The sequence below is a fragment of the Chelonoidis abingdonii genome, chromosome 2, assembly GCF_003597395.2.
Source record: "Chelonoidis abingdonii isolate Lonesome George chromosome 2, CheloAbing_2.0, whole genome shotgun sequence".
NCBI classification, from domain to species: domain Eukaryota; kingdom Metazoa; phylum Chordata; order Testudines; family Testudinidae; genus Chelonoidis; species Chelonoidis abingdonii.
In genome coordinates this window covers 4356348-4372955 of record NC_133770.1, presented here as the reverse complement: position 1 = coordinate 4372955, position 16608 = coordinate 4356348, and the positions used below count along the sequence as shown (strand labels likewise).

The 16608-nt window shown below is 47.1% G+C and overlaps 1 protein-coding gene across 6 annotated transcripts in view; it reads right to left on the bottom strand.

The window, feature by feature from the left end:
* Window positions 1-16608, bottom strand: part of LOC116828831 (KAT8 regulatory NSL complex subunit 1-like) — a 156603-nt gene that overhangs the window by 131292 nt on the left and 8703 nt on the right. Inside the window, exon 1 of one of the 6 annotated variants that reach the window (XM_075062130.1) lies at window positions 12051-12693. The exons of 2 other annotated variants lie outside the window; for them this stretch is intronic. In XM_075062130.1, the coding sequence (XP_074918231.1) occupies window positions 12051-12463 (413 nt within the window). In that variant the 5' untranslated portion in view covers window positions 12464-12693. Of the gene's footprint in view, window positions 1-166; window positions 432-12050; window positions 12694-16608 lie in introns of those variants that run through there. 3 more of the 6 variants (XM_075062133.1, XM_075062131.1, XM_075062135.1) reach the window with 3 other exon arrangements.

Genomic DNA, 16608 nt, shown 5'->3' with positions numbered 1-16608 from the left:
ATTTGTTGACCCCTTCAAAGAACTCTAATAGATTAGTAAGACACGGTTTCCCTTTACAGAAACCATGTTGACTATTGCTCAACAGTTTATGTTTTTCTCTGTGTCTGACAATTTTATTCTTAACTATTGTTTCAACTAGTTTGTCCGGTACTGACGGTAGACTTACCGGTCTGTAATTGCTGGGATCACCTCTAGAGCCCTTTTTAAATATTGGCATTACATTAGCTAACTTCCAGTCATTGGGTACTGAAGCCGATTTAAAGGACAGGTTACAAATCTTAGTTACTAGTTCCGCAACTTCACATTTGAGTTCTTTCAGAACCCCTGGGTGAATGCCATCTGGTCCCGGTGACTTGTTAATGTTGAGACATATTATAGGTGTCATTACCAGCTCCTCCTAGAGTGCAGGTTGCTTGATACTTCCCATTATAAGATGCCTTTTTTTTTTTTTTTTTTTAAAAATCAGGGATGTGCCTTTTGCTGTTCCTATGGGGGAAAAAAGTCCAAATTTGGCAGCTATCAGCCTTTGAAAAAATTTCAGTTTGCATGTGGTCATCAGACTTAAGAGTTTGGCAGCTACAGTCTCCAAAGATTATCTGTACTGGGAATGCTCCATCCTGCGGCTGAGCCAGAATTACCTTACAATCACTGCTTCTGACTGCTGGGGGTCATTGCACCAGGCACAAAAAAACTTTCTTATCTTCCTGCTGACGCCCGGACGGGGTGGAGGAGGACACAACATGACTAATACAGAGGGAACAAGAGCTGCACTAGAGAAGGGGTGGCACATGCAAAGACCAACAATCAGAATGGAGAAGAGAGAAGACTATGCCTGGCAGGGGCTGTGCACCGAGACAGACTGGGAGGAGACAAGGTGCTGCAAACGTGGAGGAGGAAACGATTGGAACTGGCAAAAAGATGGTACTGGAAACCAGTGTAAAGAGGCTGGGGGAAAGATGTTAAACGAGAAGCCCAGGACAGGATAGACACAGAGACTTGAGAGTAGGGGGGTGCTGACAGACAGATTCATATGGTCCATGGCCAGAAGGGACCACTGTGATCATCTAGTATGGAACAAGGGCAGAAGGGTATCAGGATTAGGGAAGGAGATAATGCACAAGAAACAATGACTACTAGAGACACCCCTCTCCAGAACCCAGAATGGAATCCAAGATTCCAGTTTCAACATTTGTCAGCAAATATCTGTGAAACTAACCTGCTATACAGGTCTCATTCTTATCTAGTGGCTGGTCATCTGCCTTTATGTGAAACTACTACAGCCTTCAGTTACTCTGTTACCCAAGTGGTTGTGTTATGGATTCAAAGGTTCCAACACATCCAATGAAAAACATGGGTGTCAATGATTCCACATAAAACATTTCATTATGGTTAAAAAACACACTAGAGAATTACATACAAAAGCCTACATTAATAGAATGTTAAGACTATAAAACTCAAGTCCAAGTTATGAAATGCCAGAATTAACACTGTCTGTGCAAACCTAATTCAACTCCCCCGTGTACACGCATTATTATGTGGTCCTAATTACAAGACTGTTTTTGCCATAAGATCTTTGCCTCATTCAGTGCACAGAAAGTACCATGCTCTAGGAATGTAACAGGATTATGTATCAAAAGAGGCTGTTGGTCAACTCCTGCCTCATTTGTCGCTAAAGCTTAAAATGTGTTTAGTGCATGAGGCAAAGGACTGCATGAAGAGAAAGAATGTTTTCATGGTTAAAGCAGTTGAATGTTGCAAGGAATATTAGGAGTACATCACTGTCACAGCCATGGAGTTCTTATGTGATGCTAGGCAAGTTGCTTAAATCCAACTTTACATGGGTGGTCACTACTTGTGCACCTCATTTTCTGGGTGCCCAGCTCTAGACCATAGGGTCTAATCTGCAGAAGTGTTAAGCACGGTACAGCGGCATCTGAAGTCAAATGGAGACGTGCTCTGAACATAGAAAGTGTTATATAATGCTACATACTCTTAAAAACATGAAGCCCTCAGCCTCTCAATTTGGTCACCCAAACTTAAGACCAAAGTTGTCCAATAATTTCTCAGTGCATCAGTTCTCCAGCTGCAGAATGCAGCTAATACATCTCATCTTACAGGCAAGTTTCAAAAACAAATTAGTGTTTATGAAGCACACAGTTACTAACATTACAATCAACAAAAAAAGCCAACATGGAAATACTTTTACAATGTGCACTAAATAAGGCATGGGGCCAAACTCTGAAAGACTGATAAAACAAAATGCTGAATAGCTGCTCCTCAAATAAGCACTATCCTTCCTATGTACTGAATGAGGGAAGAGGTCCTGTGGGGAAAAAAGACAGTATGCAATCATATAGTTACAGAGTATCATAACACATACACACAAGAAGGGCAAAACAAACTTGCATAGACAGCCTTAACTTTGGCATGGCCTAACTGGACCTCACAACCTTAAGTAATACTGAAAATTATTCTGCTTTTGCAAAAAATAGTAAAACCGTAAGAACGACCATACTAGGTCAGACCAGTGGTCCATCTAGCACAGTATCCTGTCTTTTGACTGTGAGCAGAGTCAGATGCTTCAGGAGGGAGGAAAAAAAAAAAAAACAGGGCAATTTATTGAGTGATCCATACTGTCATCCAGTCCCAGCTTCTAGGGGTACGTCTACACTGCACGATTATTTCGAATTAGCTTAAACCGATATTACAAAACAGATCTAATAAAATCGGTTTAGCGCGTCCACAGTGGGATCCCGAAATCGCATTGTTTTTCAGCGTCCATGGTCCCAAAGCTACCATCGATTCAGACGGTGCACTGTGGGTAGTGTTCCCTCAGGCTATCCAAGTTCCCTTCCCGTGAGCACAGTCTGGATGGGCAGGAAAACACTGCCCGGGTGTGCATGGTACAGCCTCACCCCTCCCTTGTGAAGCAGCAGAACAACCCTTGCGCCTTTTCGCAGAGTGCATGGAGCAAACGCCATAGCACAGCAATCTTTCCCTTTTTTTTTCACGTGGTGTGGGGGGAAATAAACTGAGGAGCGTTCCCTGGACCACGCCAGACACTGTGTTTTGAACCTACAGACATTGGGAGCTCAGGCCAAGAATGCAAATAATTTCAGAGGCTGCTGTGGACTTGGGATAGCTGGAGTCCTCAGTACCCCCTCCCGCCCTTCATGGCGTCCATTTGAGTCTCTGGCTTCCCGTTACGCTTGTCCAACACAGCGGCTGTGTATCCTGGAGTTTTATCACGCCTTTGATTCGTTTCTGTAACGGAAGCTTGCATACAACAGATTTGTCTCCCATACAGCGATCAGACTAGTATTCTCCCGTACGTCTATGCTGGAGCTCTTTTTCGAATTTCAAATGCATTGCCAGCCGTGCTGATCAGAAGCTCCACGTGGGCAAGCAGGAAATGGTAATTCAAAAAGTTCGCGGGGCTTTTACTGTTTACCTGCCCGCTGCATCGAGTTCAGAAATTGCTGTCCCAGAGCGTCAGTGCTGCACTCTGGGATGCCGGCCCGGTAGGCCAATAACGTTCGATTTCGTCCACATGAACCCTAAGATCCGATTATCACTATCGAATTGAGCGCCGCTACTCCTCTCGTTTGGGAGGAGTTCCGAAATCATTTAAGGACCGTTGTAAACTCGAATATTAATGACGACGTCGTGTGAACGGATACAGCGTTAAATCGGTATATCGGCCATTAAACCGATTTAAAGTCGCAGTGTAGACCTGGCCTAGCAGTCAGAAGTTTAGGAGCACACAGAGACGCAACCATATTATGGCTAATAGCCATTGATGGACCTATCCTCTATCAGCATATCAAAGACCTTTTCTACATTACAGAGTTTTGTCAACAAAAGTGATGCAGACATTCAAAAAGCACTATAATAAAAATCGGTATTGCATGTTCATACTTACTCTGTCAGCAAAGCCCGTCCACACTTGGGGCACTAGCATCAACAGTATGAGAAGTGCACTGTGAGTACCTATCCCACAGCCCAGTTCGACATCTTTTGTCATTATACGTCATGGGAAAGTGGAGCGGATTGCAGTGCAACTTGGGACTGGGCTCAATGTCCTGTGATACATTGCTTTCTGTCCCAGTGTTCCACAGGCTTACAGCTTTCTTTCATGGTATTTTTCAACAGCCCTTCTTTGCTGTGCAACCGGGCATTTTTGTGAGAAAGAATGGATCCTGCACTGCTCTCCTATGCTCTGATAACTGTCATGAAGACACTGAGGATGGCAGTGCAGTTAATTGCAATGTTCTTAACTGAAGATGACTCCCAGTTGCCTGACATGCCGTGTAATATGGATAGGAGCAACTTTAGTTGCTTTTGGCATTCACAGAATAGCGGCAGACGGTCATTTTTGGGCTTGGGAAATAAGCACTAAATGATGGGATCGTACCATCAGACAGGTGTGGGATGACAATCAGTGGCTATAGAACTTTGTGATGTGAAAAGCCACCTTCCTGGAACTGTGCACGGAGCTCACTCCAGCACTGCAGTGCAAGGACATCAGAATGAGACTGCCCTATTGTTAGAGAAGCGTGTGGCACTGTGCAGAAGCTGGCGACTCCAGACTGCTACCGGTTGATCACGAATGAATTTGGAGTTGAGAAGCTGACCATTGGGGATACATTAATGTAAATGTGCAGGGCAATAAATCGCATCCTGTTACAAAGATCCATGACTTTGGGAAACGTGTGTGAAATAGTGGATGGCTTTGCAAAAATGGGTCTCCTTAACTGTGGAGGGGCTATAGATGGCACACACATTACAATTTTGGCACCAGACCAGCTTGTGATGGAGTACATCAATAGGAAGGGGTACTTCTCCATGGTGTTGCAGGCGCTTGTGGATCACCCTGGGTGTTTCACTGACATCAACTAGCAGGTCTTCGGTATAGATGAGTGACCGTTTGCCTCTCACACTTAATGATATGCCTGCCTCAGCTCCGTTATCTTCACTCTGCACTGCAGAGTGTCCCGGTAATAGCTCTTTCCACAAAAGTCTTGAGAAATGTGCCCACAGACATCTCAATTCCTATGGCTCAAGCGCACCCGTGACTCCTCTCCCCACATACCGATCAGATCCAACAGCTACACAGTGGTGCATGCTGGAAAGCATTTGCTGCAATAACCTGCCATGATCACCTAGGAACATGTGATCAGACCTGTCCACACTGAGCAAACGGAAAACAGAATTTCAAAAATTTCCAAGGTTTCTAAGGTGGAGGGGCCATGGTTGTTTACCTGGCTGTAGGGCAGTGGAGTTCAAACTGTTGACCAGAGCAGCTGCAATGGGCATGGTGGGACACCTCCTGGAGGCCAATTAAAGCAATAAAATCCAGCGCAGTGTCTACTCTGGCACTTTGTCAACAAAAATTTCGCACAAAAAGCCATGTCTATCATCAGGGTAGTTTTATTTGTTGACAAAACTTTGTAGTATAGGCAAGGCCTAGTTCTTTTTTGAACCCAGGTATTCTTTTAGCTTTCACAATATCCCAGTGGCAATGAGTTCTACAATTTACTGTGCACTGTGTGAAGTACTTCCTTATGTTTGTTGAAACTTGCTGCCTATTAATTTCATTGGGTGACCCCTGGTTCTTGTGTTACGTGGAGGAGTAAACGACACTCCTGTATTCACTTTCTTCACACAACTCATGATTTTATAGACCTCTATTGTATCCCCCACGCCCCCTCATCTCTTTTCCAAGCTGAACAATCCCAGGCTCTCCTCTCTTTCAAATGGAAGCTATTTCATTTTTGTTACCTTTCTCTGTACCTTTTCCAGTTCAAATATACACCTCTACCCCGATATCACGCTGTCCTCGGGAGCCAAAAAATCTTACCACGTTATAGGTGAAACCACGTTATATCGAACTTGCTTTGATCCGCCGGCATGCGCAGCCCCCCCCCCCCCCCCGAGCGCTGCTTTACCATGTTATATCCGAATTCACGTAATATCGGGTCACGTTATATCAGAGTAGAGGTGTATCTTATTTGAGATGGGGCAACCCAACTGCATGCAGTATTCAAGGTGTGGGGGGAAAATGGATTTCTATAGTGGCATTTTATTTTCTGTCCCATCTATTCCTTTCCTAATGGTTCCTAACATTGTTAGCTTTTTTGGACTGTCCCTGCACACTGAGAAGTTGTTTTCAGAGAACTATCCTTGATGACTCCAAGATCTTTTTCTAGAGTGATAACAGCTAATTTAGTCACACTTTGTAAGTGTAGGTGGGATTATTTTCCCAGAGTGCATTACTTTGCATTTAACAATCAATTTCATCTGCCATTGTGTTACCTGATCACCCAGTTTTGTTAGAGCACTTTGTAACTCAGTCAGTTTTGAACTTAACTATCTTAAGAAATTTTGTATCATCTGCAAACTTTGCCACCGCACTGTTTACTCCCTTTTCCAAATCATTTATGAGTATGTTGAACAGCACTGGTCCCAGTACCTCTCTCCAATGTGAAGAATGACCATCTATTCCAATGCTGTTTCCTGTCTTTTAACCAGTTACTGATCCACGAGAAGACCCTCCCTTTTATCCCGACTCCTTACTTTGCTAAAGAGCCTTTGATAAGGTCACTTATCAAAGGCTTTCTGAATGTTCAAGTACATCATATCCTTCAAGAATTAGTTAAGTGTTTTTAGTAGTGTTTGTTTCCTTCAACAAATACAAAATATCTTAAAATAATTTTACTACAAAGGCAACGTTAGAGCATGTACTGCCTCCACACTATAGTCTCCTAAATTTTTTCAGCTCACAAAAAAAGCAATACAAAATTAGGTTCCAAAGGAGATACAATGCATGCATTAAGAGGGAAACAAAACACGGAATATCACTACAAATACAGCAAATCCCCAGAGATTAAAAGCTTCACAGACACCTACTACCCAAAGGCTATGAAAACATAAGCCCCACATGTCCAGTGAGGTTAAGCAGCGCAGCACCACCTCTGCCAACCAAAAAGCAGCTGGGAAAGACAATGGAATTTCCACCAAGGTCCTGATCCTGGGCCTTTGCTCCTAAGTTCTTTTATATCTATTTCTGGTTATTAAGGCTTCAGTTTTGAAGATCTACCCCTCTACTCACTAGGAGGAAAAAGCCTCCCGGCCCCCAGAAGGCTTGACTCCTTGGGCAAGGGTGCTCTATTCAGCCCCTTCCTTAACATCCTAGCAGATGAAGCTCTCCACCTATTGCTCTGCCTCTTCCAGCCTGCTTTATTTGGGTCCTCTTACCTCACATGAATAGCTTTACAATGCTTGTCATTATAACTTATTTTTCACTGCTGCTATAGGGAAACTGATAAACATCAGGTCAATTTCACTTTGCTGATTCTTGTGAAACCTCTGAAGACCAACTGAGACAACTGGAGCTGTTCACTGAAAGAGTCAGACATAGGCTAGAAAGGACCAAATATCAAAGATTCCCCCCTCCTCACAACAACCAAGAGGTTCTGCTAGGTCAGGGATGGGCAGACTTTTTGGCCCGCAGGCCACATCTGGGAATAGAAATTGTATGGTGAGCAATGAATGCTCACAAAATTGGGGTTGGGCTCTGGTTGGGGGTGCTGGCTCTGGGGTCTGGCCAGAAATGAGGAGTTCAATGGACAGGAAAGGGCTCCAGGCTGGAGGAGTGCGGTCTGCAAGAGTTCCAGCTGGGGAGGTGGTGGGACTGTGGATGAGGAGGTTGGGGTATAGGAGGGTGCTCTGGGCTGGGACCGAGGGGTTTGGAGGGCAGAAGGGGGAATCAGAGCTAGGGCAGGGGTGTGGGAAGCAGCGCAGGCTCTGGCTGGGGGTGCAGGAGGGTGCTCCAGGCTGGGATCGAGGGGTTCGGAGGGTAATCCAGGCTGGGGCAGGGGGTTGGGAGAGGCTCAGGGGTGCAGGCTCCCAGCAGTGCTTACTTCAAGTGGCTTCAGGAAGCAGCAGCATGTCCCTTCTTCAGCTCCTACACGGAAGCACATGGATGCTGCCCCATCCATTGGAGCGGGATCGTCCTTTGGCTTCTGGGAGCCACGTGGAACAGCCCCTGACCTTGCGCCCTGGCTAGAGTGCCAGAGTGGGGCTATGCCACGGCTTCTGGAAGCCGTGTGGTGTGTCCCCCAACCCTGCACCCTGGCTGGAGCACTGGGGCAGGGCAAGTCCCAGATCCTGCTCCTCAGCAGGAGCTCGCAGGCCAGATCCAGCCCTCAAGCCGTAGTTTGCCCACCCCTGTGCTACGTAGAATCACAACAGTCAACGTATCAGACACCTACTAATCAGAGGCTTATAATGAAGATGAAACGCCTGAGCAGGAAGAGGGGTAGCACCCTAGTAAGAATCTTAGCATTCGCTATGTGGTGTGAGGGTGGAGACTGCTTTCTAGAAGGACGCTGCCTCTCAATAATGATTCCCTTTCATCCACTTTTAGCTAATAAATTACCACAGGGGGGAATAGAATACTCACCTCACTAGATAACTGGAAAACAAACATCAAGAAGAGGATCATTCAAGAGCTGGATGATGCAGCCTAATCTGTAGGATTATGTGCACCATAAAAATCTACGGTTAAAAAGAGCTCTCTCTTCCAATCATCTCAAAGTACTTAAAGGTTAATTACAGCCCTAAAACACAGTAACCCCTAACTGACGGGGGGAAACTGACACATAGATTAAATTACTCTGCTATAGTCCAAGTGTGTCAGTGATAGGAACAGAACCAAGATTAACAGTCTTCAAGTTTTGTGCTTTTATCAGTAAATGATCAACCATCACCACAGATTCATGGATTCCAAAGTCAGAAGAGACTACTGTGATCAGCTAGTTCAGGGGTGGGCAAACTTTTTGGCCCAACAGCCACATCTGGGTATTGAAATTTTATGGCAGGCCATGAATGCTCACGAAATTGGTGGTTGGGGTGCAAGAGGGGATGAGGGATCTGAATGGGGGTGTGGGCTCTGGGATGGGGCCAGAAATGAGGAATTCAGGGTGTGCGAAGGGGCTCTGGGATGGGGATGGCACAGGTGGTTGGGGTGATGGCTCTGAGGTGGGGCTGGAGATGAGGGGTTGGGGTGCACGAGGTTGCTCTAGGCTCAGACTGAGGGGTTTGGAGTGTGGGAGGTGGACCAGGGTTGTGGCAGAGGGTCACGGTGCAGGTGGGGGTCAGGAATGCAGGCTCCCAGTGGCACCTACCTCAAGTGGCTCCCACAAGCAGCGGCACGTCCCCCCTCTGGCTTCATGAGGCATAGCCAGGCAGCTCTGTGTGCTCCCTGTCCGCAGGCACTGCCCCTTCAGCTCCCATTGGTCACGGTTCCCGGGCAATGGGAGCTGCAGGGGCAGCGCGCAGAACCCCATGGCTGCCCCTAGGGGAAGAAGCCAGAGGGGGGACATACCACTGCTTTTGGGAGCTGTGCTTCATGGGGCAAGCCCCTAATCCCACTTCCCGGTGGGAGTTCGAGGGCCGGATTAAAATGTCTGGAGGGCTGGATGTGGCCCCCAGGCTATAGTTTGCCCACTCCAATCTACTCTGACCTCCTGTATAACACAGGCCATAGAACGCTTGCAAAATAATTCCTAAAATAACTCAGGACAATATCCAATCTTGATTTTAAAACTGTCAGTGAGAGAATCCACCACACACCTTGGTAAATTGGAACAATGGTTACTCACTCTCTCGTATAAATGTCTGCTTTATTTCCAATCTGAATTTGTCTGGCTTCAAGTTCCAGCCACAGAATTAGGGATTATACCTTTCTCTGATAGACTGAAGAGACCTTATTTAATATTTGTTCCCCATGGAGGTACTTACAGAATGTAACCAAGTCACCCCTTCACCTTCTTTTTGTTGAGGTAAAGAAACTGAATTCCTTGAGTCTGTCACTGTAAAGCAGATTTTCAATCCTTTAATCATTCTCATGGCTCTTCTCTGAACCTGCTCCCATTTATCAACATCCTTTCTGAAGTGTGGACACCAGAGAGAACTCTTCTATTCCTACTCGAAATTCCCATTTTTGCACTCAAGAACTGCATTAGCTAAAGTACTGCACTGGGAACTCATGTCTAGTTGATTACCCACCATGACTTTTTTCAGAGTCACTGCTTCACAGGATAGATTACATAATATTGAAACTGTGCTGAATGCTCTAAACGAATCCTACAACTGTTGTTTGCATCTTATGTCTAAAAGTAAGAGGTTCTACATCGCAAACTAAGTAACTGGGGGGAGGGATAGCTCAGTGGTTGGAGCACTGGTCTGCTAAACCCAGGGTTGAGAGTTCAATCCTTGAGGGGCCCATTTACAGAATCTGGGGAAGGAAAAAAAAAAACAAAAAACCCATCAGGGACAATACTTGGTACTGCTAGTGAATACAGAGGACTGGACTCAATGACCTTTCAAGGTCCCTTCAAGTTCTAGGAGATAAAAGTAATATAATATAGGGAGAGACATTTATTTAACTGTTCAGTCTGCTAGTCACTTCCTCCCTAGAAAGCAAAACAATAGCTTGTAATAAATATGCAATACTTTCAGAGCACACGTATGGCCTCTATTAAAACCAATGAATTACTAAATTAACAGTATGAAAACATGATGGTTTTAATTTGTAATATACATCCAAAAAATCCCAGTTTCACTATGCTGAAAGTTGTTTGTTGACAAGGATAGTGGTGTTTCAAGATTTCCATGTTCAACAGGAACAGTGAGTTTCAGAAACTTTTTTTAAAAAAAAAAAAAAAAAAAAAAAAAACAGGAACGTTCTTTGTTTCTCCGCTTCTGTACTTTTCACCCCACAAATCATGGCCTGTTTGATTTTTTCCAACTATTACATTTCTTTAGGCAGGGACCTCCTCGCCCTGAATGTCTGTGAAGAGACATGCATTCTACTAGCACTATGGAAATGAATCAATGACATTTTAAACAAATTAGTTCTCCTCTGTAAAGTCATCTATATATATTACAATATAAACACCACAAACCAGAATCCCAATTTTCAGATTACTTACAACACAAATTTACAACCTGAAGAGACTGTTTTGGCCTAAAAAGTTATTCAAAACCCCTATATGATGGTCTTAAGATGTTGGTTACCGTACTGTCCCCTTGCCTCAAGAAATACTATCAGGATAGTATTTAAGAATGTCACAACAACCTTATGAGATAAGGAAGTATCTGCATTTAAATTAGATAAATGAAGCAAATAGTGACACCAAATCTCACACAGGAAATCTATGGCAGAACCAGTAATTGAACCAAGATCTCCTTCCAACTCAGTGCATTTACTACAAAACCACTCTCTTCTTTTCTATTACTGCAAACTCATACTTTGTGTTCTTTTTGCCCAATGTTTTATTCTACCTGAAAATGGAAGATCAGATTAAGCAAATTAGATGTTAACTAAATTACATAGCCGAGACTTAATTATAATACTGAAGCAACTCTACAAAAATAAGCATGAAGTGGGTTTGTTTGAAAACTTAAACCTGAAACTAAGGATCAGGTACTCAAGGAAAAAACTCGTTATAACAAAGCATTTATTTATTCACCCACGTTGAGAGAACATGGCCAGAATCCGCGTTCTGAGAGTAGTATTGGTAAGGAGGCGGTGAGTTGTATGAATGCGCACAGCTAGTGACAGAGTTTAAAGGAGGAGCCGGTAACCTCAAGGTTAGAAGTCTGACTGATAGCGGGTGGGGCGGGAAGCAGTGGAGAAGTTGGCGACGCAGATTCCCGTCTCGGAGGAGGAGATGCGGATTTAGGCTTTGCTGTGAGCAGTTCAGGCGGTGGCGGCTTTCACATCGCTGCAGTTGTCACAGCATCTCCTTCTCACCAGGAAGGGTTTTGCAGCGTGTACGGCAGGGAAACGCCAAGTAACTCACAGCACTTTAAATCCACCTCAGGAAAACTCTCGCCGCAGCTGCGGGAGAGAAGCCCATGCGCCAGGACGACCCCGCCACTTCCCTCGGGCCCCAGGTGCGAGAAGGGCGGGTAACTTTGCAGCCCTCACCCCCGGTCCGGTAACTGCCCCCACCCGCGACCGAGCAGCCCCCGTTACTCACGCTACAGGGGTCGGTACGGGTCGCTCCTCCTCTGGGCTTTCACTATCAGTCTCCCCCTCGGAACCGCAGCTAGAGCCGCCGCCGCCGCCGCTGCTGCTGTCGGTGGCGTCCGAGTCACAAGCCTCCTGGGCGGCCCGGAGCTTGGCGGTGGCGCTGGCCGCCAGCTGCCGCAGGTCAGGCCCCAGGACGCGAGGGAGGCCGGCGGGAGCCGCCCGCCCCATGTACCGCACCAGCCCGGCCAGCTGCTGCCGAACATGCCGCTCCACCTGCTGAGCCTGCAGCGCCCGCAGCCTCCGGCACAGGCTGCGCGCCCGGCCCCACAGCGCTGCCTGGCGGCCCCTCACCGCTGCCTCCTTCTCAGGGGGCACTTCGGAGGGCGGCTCGGGGAGCGCTGGGGCCATGGCCGCCGCCATGCGGGGACCGAAGGGGGCCGAGAGCGACGCGTCACGGGGGGCCTGGGCTCTCCATAGGAGCCGCAGGTTCTGGCGGGCTCCTCTTTCCCTCCACGGCCACCTCCCGACGGCCGAGCACAGACAATACAGCACCCAGGAGCGCCGCCTCTCAGCGCGCCCAGTCAGGCCCGCCACCGCGCGCACGCGCACATACCAGGCCCTCGCCCCACGCAGGCAAACCTCTCCCAACCCCTCCCCCGCCGGCCCAGCACATGCGCACACAAAACCCATCGTCTCCGCTCACAGCACCGGCCTCGCACTCTCCAGTCTGCGCAAGCGCATTCTGAGACCTTGTTCTCCCCCCGCTTTTTCAGCGTATCTGCGCGCGTGCACCGAGATGTCGTAGTCAACAACTCCGTTGCACGCGGACGGGGGGGGGCAGTCACCTCCCCTCCGTTCCGATTGGCCCTTCTGCTACTATCACCGCCCCTCCCTGATACACTCTCCTTCACTGGGGAAATTCTATCCAATCAGAGTAGACAACTCCTTCTACCAGCGGCTGGAAAGAGAAACGGACAGCTCACCGTACCAATCACAACTATTACCCCACCCCTCATGCGTACAACCGAAGCCAAGATAAAGCTGGACAGGGAAAGGCGGGGTGGTATCATTATGTTAAGTTCTCCAGACTGGGAATGGCTGGGTCATTACACTAATTGAATCTATTTCCCTATGTTAAGTTCTCCTCACACCTTCTATGAGTCATCTTAATTATCACTTCAAAAGTATTCCCCCTCCCCCCACAATAGCACATCTCAAATGATTAGACTCTTCCTGGTGGTATGCATACTTCCATTTTTTTCATGTTCTCTGTATGTATAACTAACTGTCTCCTGTGTGTTCCATTCTGTGCATCCGAAGAAGTGAGCTGTAGCTCACGAAAGCTCATCGAATAATAGAATTTGTTAGTCTCCTAAGGTGCCACATGTCTCTTGTTCTTTGCGGATACAGGCCTGGTCTACACTACCGTTAAATCAATTTTAACAGCGTAATCGATTAACGCTGCACCCATCCACACTACAGTCCCTTTAAATCGATTTCTGTACTCCTTCCCCAACGAGAGGAGTAACGCAAAATCGATATTACTATATCGGAATAGTGTTAGTGTGATGGAAATTGACGTATTGGCTCCAGGAGGTATCCCACAGTGCACCCAGCTTGACCACTGGACAGCAATCAGAACTCCGAGCACTGGCCAGGTAAACAGGAAAAGCCCGCGAACTTTTGAATCAATTCCTCGTTTGGCCAGCGGGAGCTCTGATCACACAGGGTTGACAAGGCAGTCTCCTGCGAATTGAAAAAGAGCACCAGCATGGACCGCACAAAGAGTACGGATCTGACGCTATATAGGGAGAGTGGTTCAGTGCTAACAGAACTCCGTTCGAAAAGACAGAAATGAAAAATATTTGAAAAAATTCAAAGGCTATGAGGGAAAAGGCACAGCAGGGACTCAGTGCAGTGCAGAGGGAAGTTAAAGAGCTCAGACAAGCATACAGAGAAACCAAAGCAGCAAACGGAAGATCAGGCCGGGCCAAAAACAGGCTGGTTCTACGCTGATCTGCATGCAATTTTAGGGGGGGCTATGCCACCACTACCCCTCCCCTTGTCCGTGGATTCGAGGTGGGGTTAATCTCAATCATGCTGAGGATCAGCGGAGGGGGAAGATGAGGAGAGGAGAAAAGGAGGACGACCTTGCAGCGAGCACAACAGCACTCCATAGCCCAAACAGCCAGGAGCTTTTTGTGACCAGACGGAAGACCCTCACCAGCCCCAAGCCATCAGCCCAAAACAGTGAAGCCATGGAAGCGACCTCGGTGAGTGTACTTTGTATAAAAAAACATGGTTTAAAGAAAGCGTTTTTAATGACTGATGCCCTGAGGGCTTGGGATGCATTCGTGCAGTAAAGTTACTGGAAAAGTTTGTTAACTACTGGGAGGAGCGGAAACCTCCAAAGAAACTCCATGAATTGTTCCTGAGGTACTCCCAAAAGCCTTTGCAGAAGGTTTTGGGCAAGGCAGCCTTATCCGTCCACCATGGTAGGACACTTTACACCACGCCATGCATGTAGCAAGTAATTGGGTATCATGCCTGACAAAGCACAGCGGCGTATGGTCCGGTGGATGCTGGCATTCAAGAAACAGCAGTTCTTTATCTCTGTGTTACCGTCAGAGAGTTATATCGTCATGGTACCTGGTTGAAATAAGGGGACAGAGATGGCATTTTCCAACTGGGCTGGTGCTAAATCAATCCTTCCTTTCACGTAGCAAAGCAAGGGAGGGAGGAAGGATAGCGCTGAGTTTGGCAGCAGGAATCTCCCAGCTAACCAGCCACGCGGTGGGGGGGGGGGAGAGGAGGGGGTGATAGCACTGATGTCCATGATAGCAGCCATTGTGGGAGGGAGTGAAGCAATCCTTGGATAAGAAAGAGGGTGTTGGCGTCTGCGCTGCCTGTTAACAGTAAAAGGCATCAGAGGCACTGTGTATATGAAGGCTGGAGAAGTCAAACATAAAGCCTTACCATGGCCGCATGGAAGCTGAATTATGATGCCCGGACCGCGTCTGTGAGATCGTAACACCAGAGCAGCAGGCACTCAATATTAAACCAAGCGCATTGCAAATACAAAGAATGCACCTTGGTAGGAAAAATCACATGTGCTATGTAAGGTGAATGTGTTGTTCACGTGGAAAGAGTATAACCATTGTTCTGTAAAATGTATCTTTTTACATACTTCTCTCCCTGTTTTCCTCCCACCATACAGCTGCAACTTTTCAAGCCCCCTACTCCATCCGAAGGCTAGCTCAGATAAGGCGGAGGAAGAAGAGGATGCGAGATGAAATGTTCTCATGAAATCAAGATAGAATAACCCACAATGAAACAGCTCATCAGAATGATGGAAGGATGCTAGCAAAGTACAGGAAGAGGCCAGTGAAACGTGAGGACAGGAAGGGACCAATGTGAAGATAGGAGAGACGCTCGAGATGAGAGGTGGCGCAGGAAGACAGCGGTGGCGGGATGCAACGCTGGAACTGCTGCGTGATCAAACTGATATCTCCGACGTCTGGTGGATCTTCAGGAAGAGCAGCGGGATTACAGAGTGCCACTGCTACCCATGTTTAACACCCCGAGTACTCAAATGTTCCTATATTTCCTTCACCCAGACTGTTAGAAGCCAGGGGGAAGGCTTTCTGCACCCGCCACTCCACCCCGGGACATCCAACCAAAAGGCTGTCATACATGAATGTGCTATGGCCTTTTCCTTCCCTCTATCCTCCCCCAAACCACACCCGGGATACCTGATACCTACCTCTTTTTATACTTACTTTTTAACAAAGAATACATGCAAAGGGGGAGGGTGGGTTGCTTACAGGGAATGACTTTTAATACAGAATACAGATTTTTAAATGGATAGGACTTTATTCTTATAGCAGCTGTACAACAAGGGGAGGGTGGTTGCTTACAGGGAAGGAGTCAAATGAAGGGGTGCAGGTTCTTGAAGGGAAACAAACACAGCACCACACCGTACCCTGGCCCGTGATGAAACTTGTTTCAAGGCTTCTCTGATGCGCAACCACTTCCTGGTGTGCTCTTCAACACCCTGGTGTCTGGCTCGGAATCAGCGCGCAGGTGATTTGCCTCGCTCCACACCCGCCAGAAAGGTCTCCCCCTTACTCTCACAGAGATGTGGAGCACACAGCAAGCAGCAATAAACAAACGGGATATGGTTTGGCTGAGTCTGAGCGAGTAAGTAATGTGCGCCAGCGAGCTTTTAACGGCCAAATGCACATTCTACCATCCTCGCACTGCTCAGCTGTAGTTAAAACTCCTGACCACTGTCCAGGCTGCCTGTGTATGCTTCATGTGCCATGGCATCAAGGGATAGGCTGGGTCCCCCAGATACACAACAGGCATTTCAACATCCCCACTTTATCTTTCTGGTCTGGGAAGTAACCTTGCTGCACCGTAAACAGAGTAGTGCTTCTGAAGACGAGACATCATGACCTGCCTGGCCATCCCACTGGGATGTTGGTGAAAGTGCCCTTGTGATCCACAGTGCTTGCAGCACCATTGAAAAGTACCCTTGCGGTTTATGTACTGGGTGCCCTCGT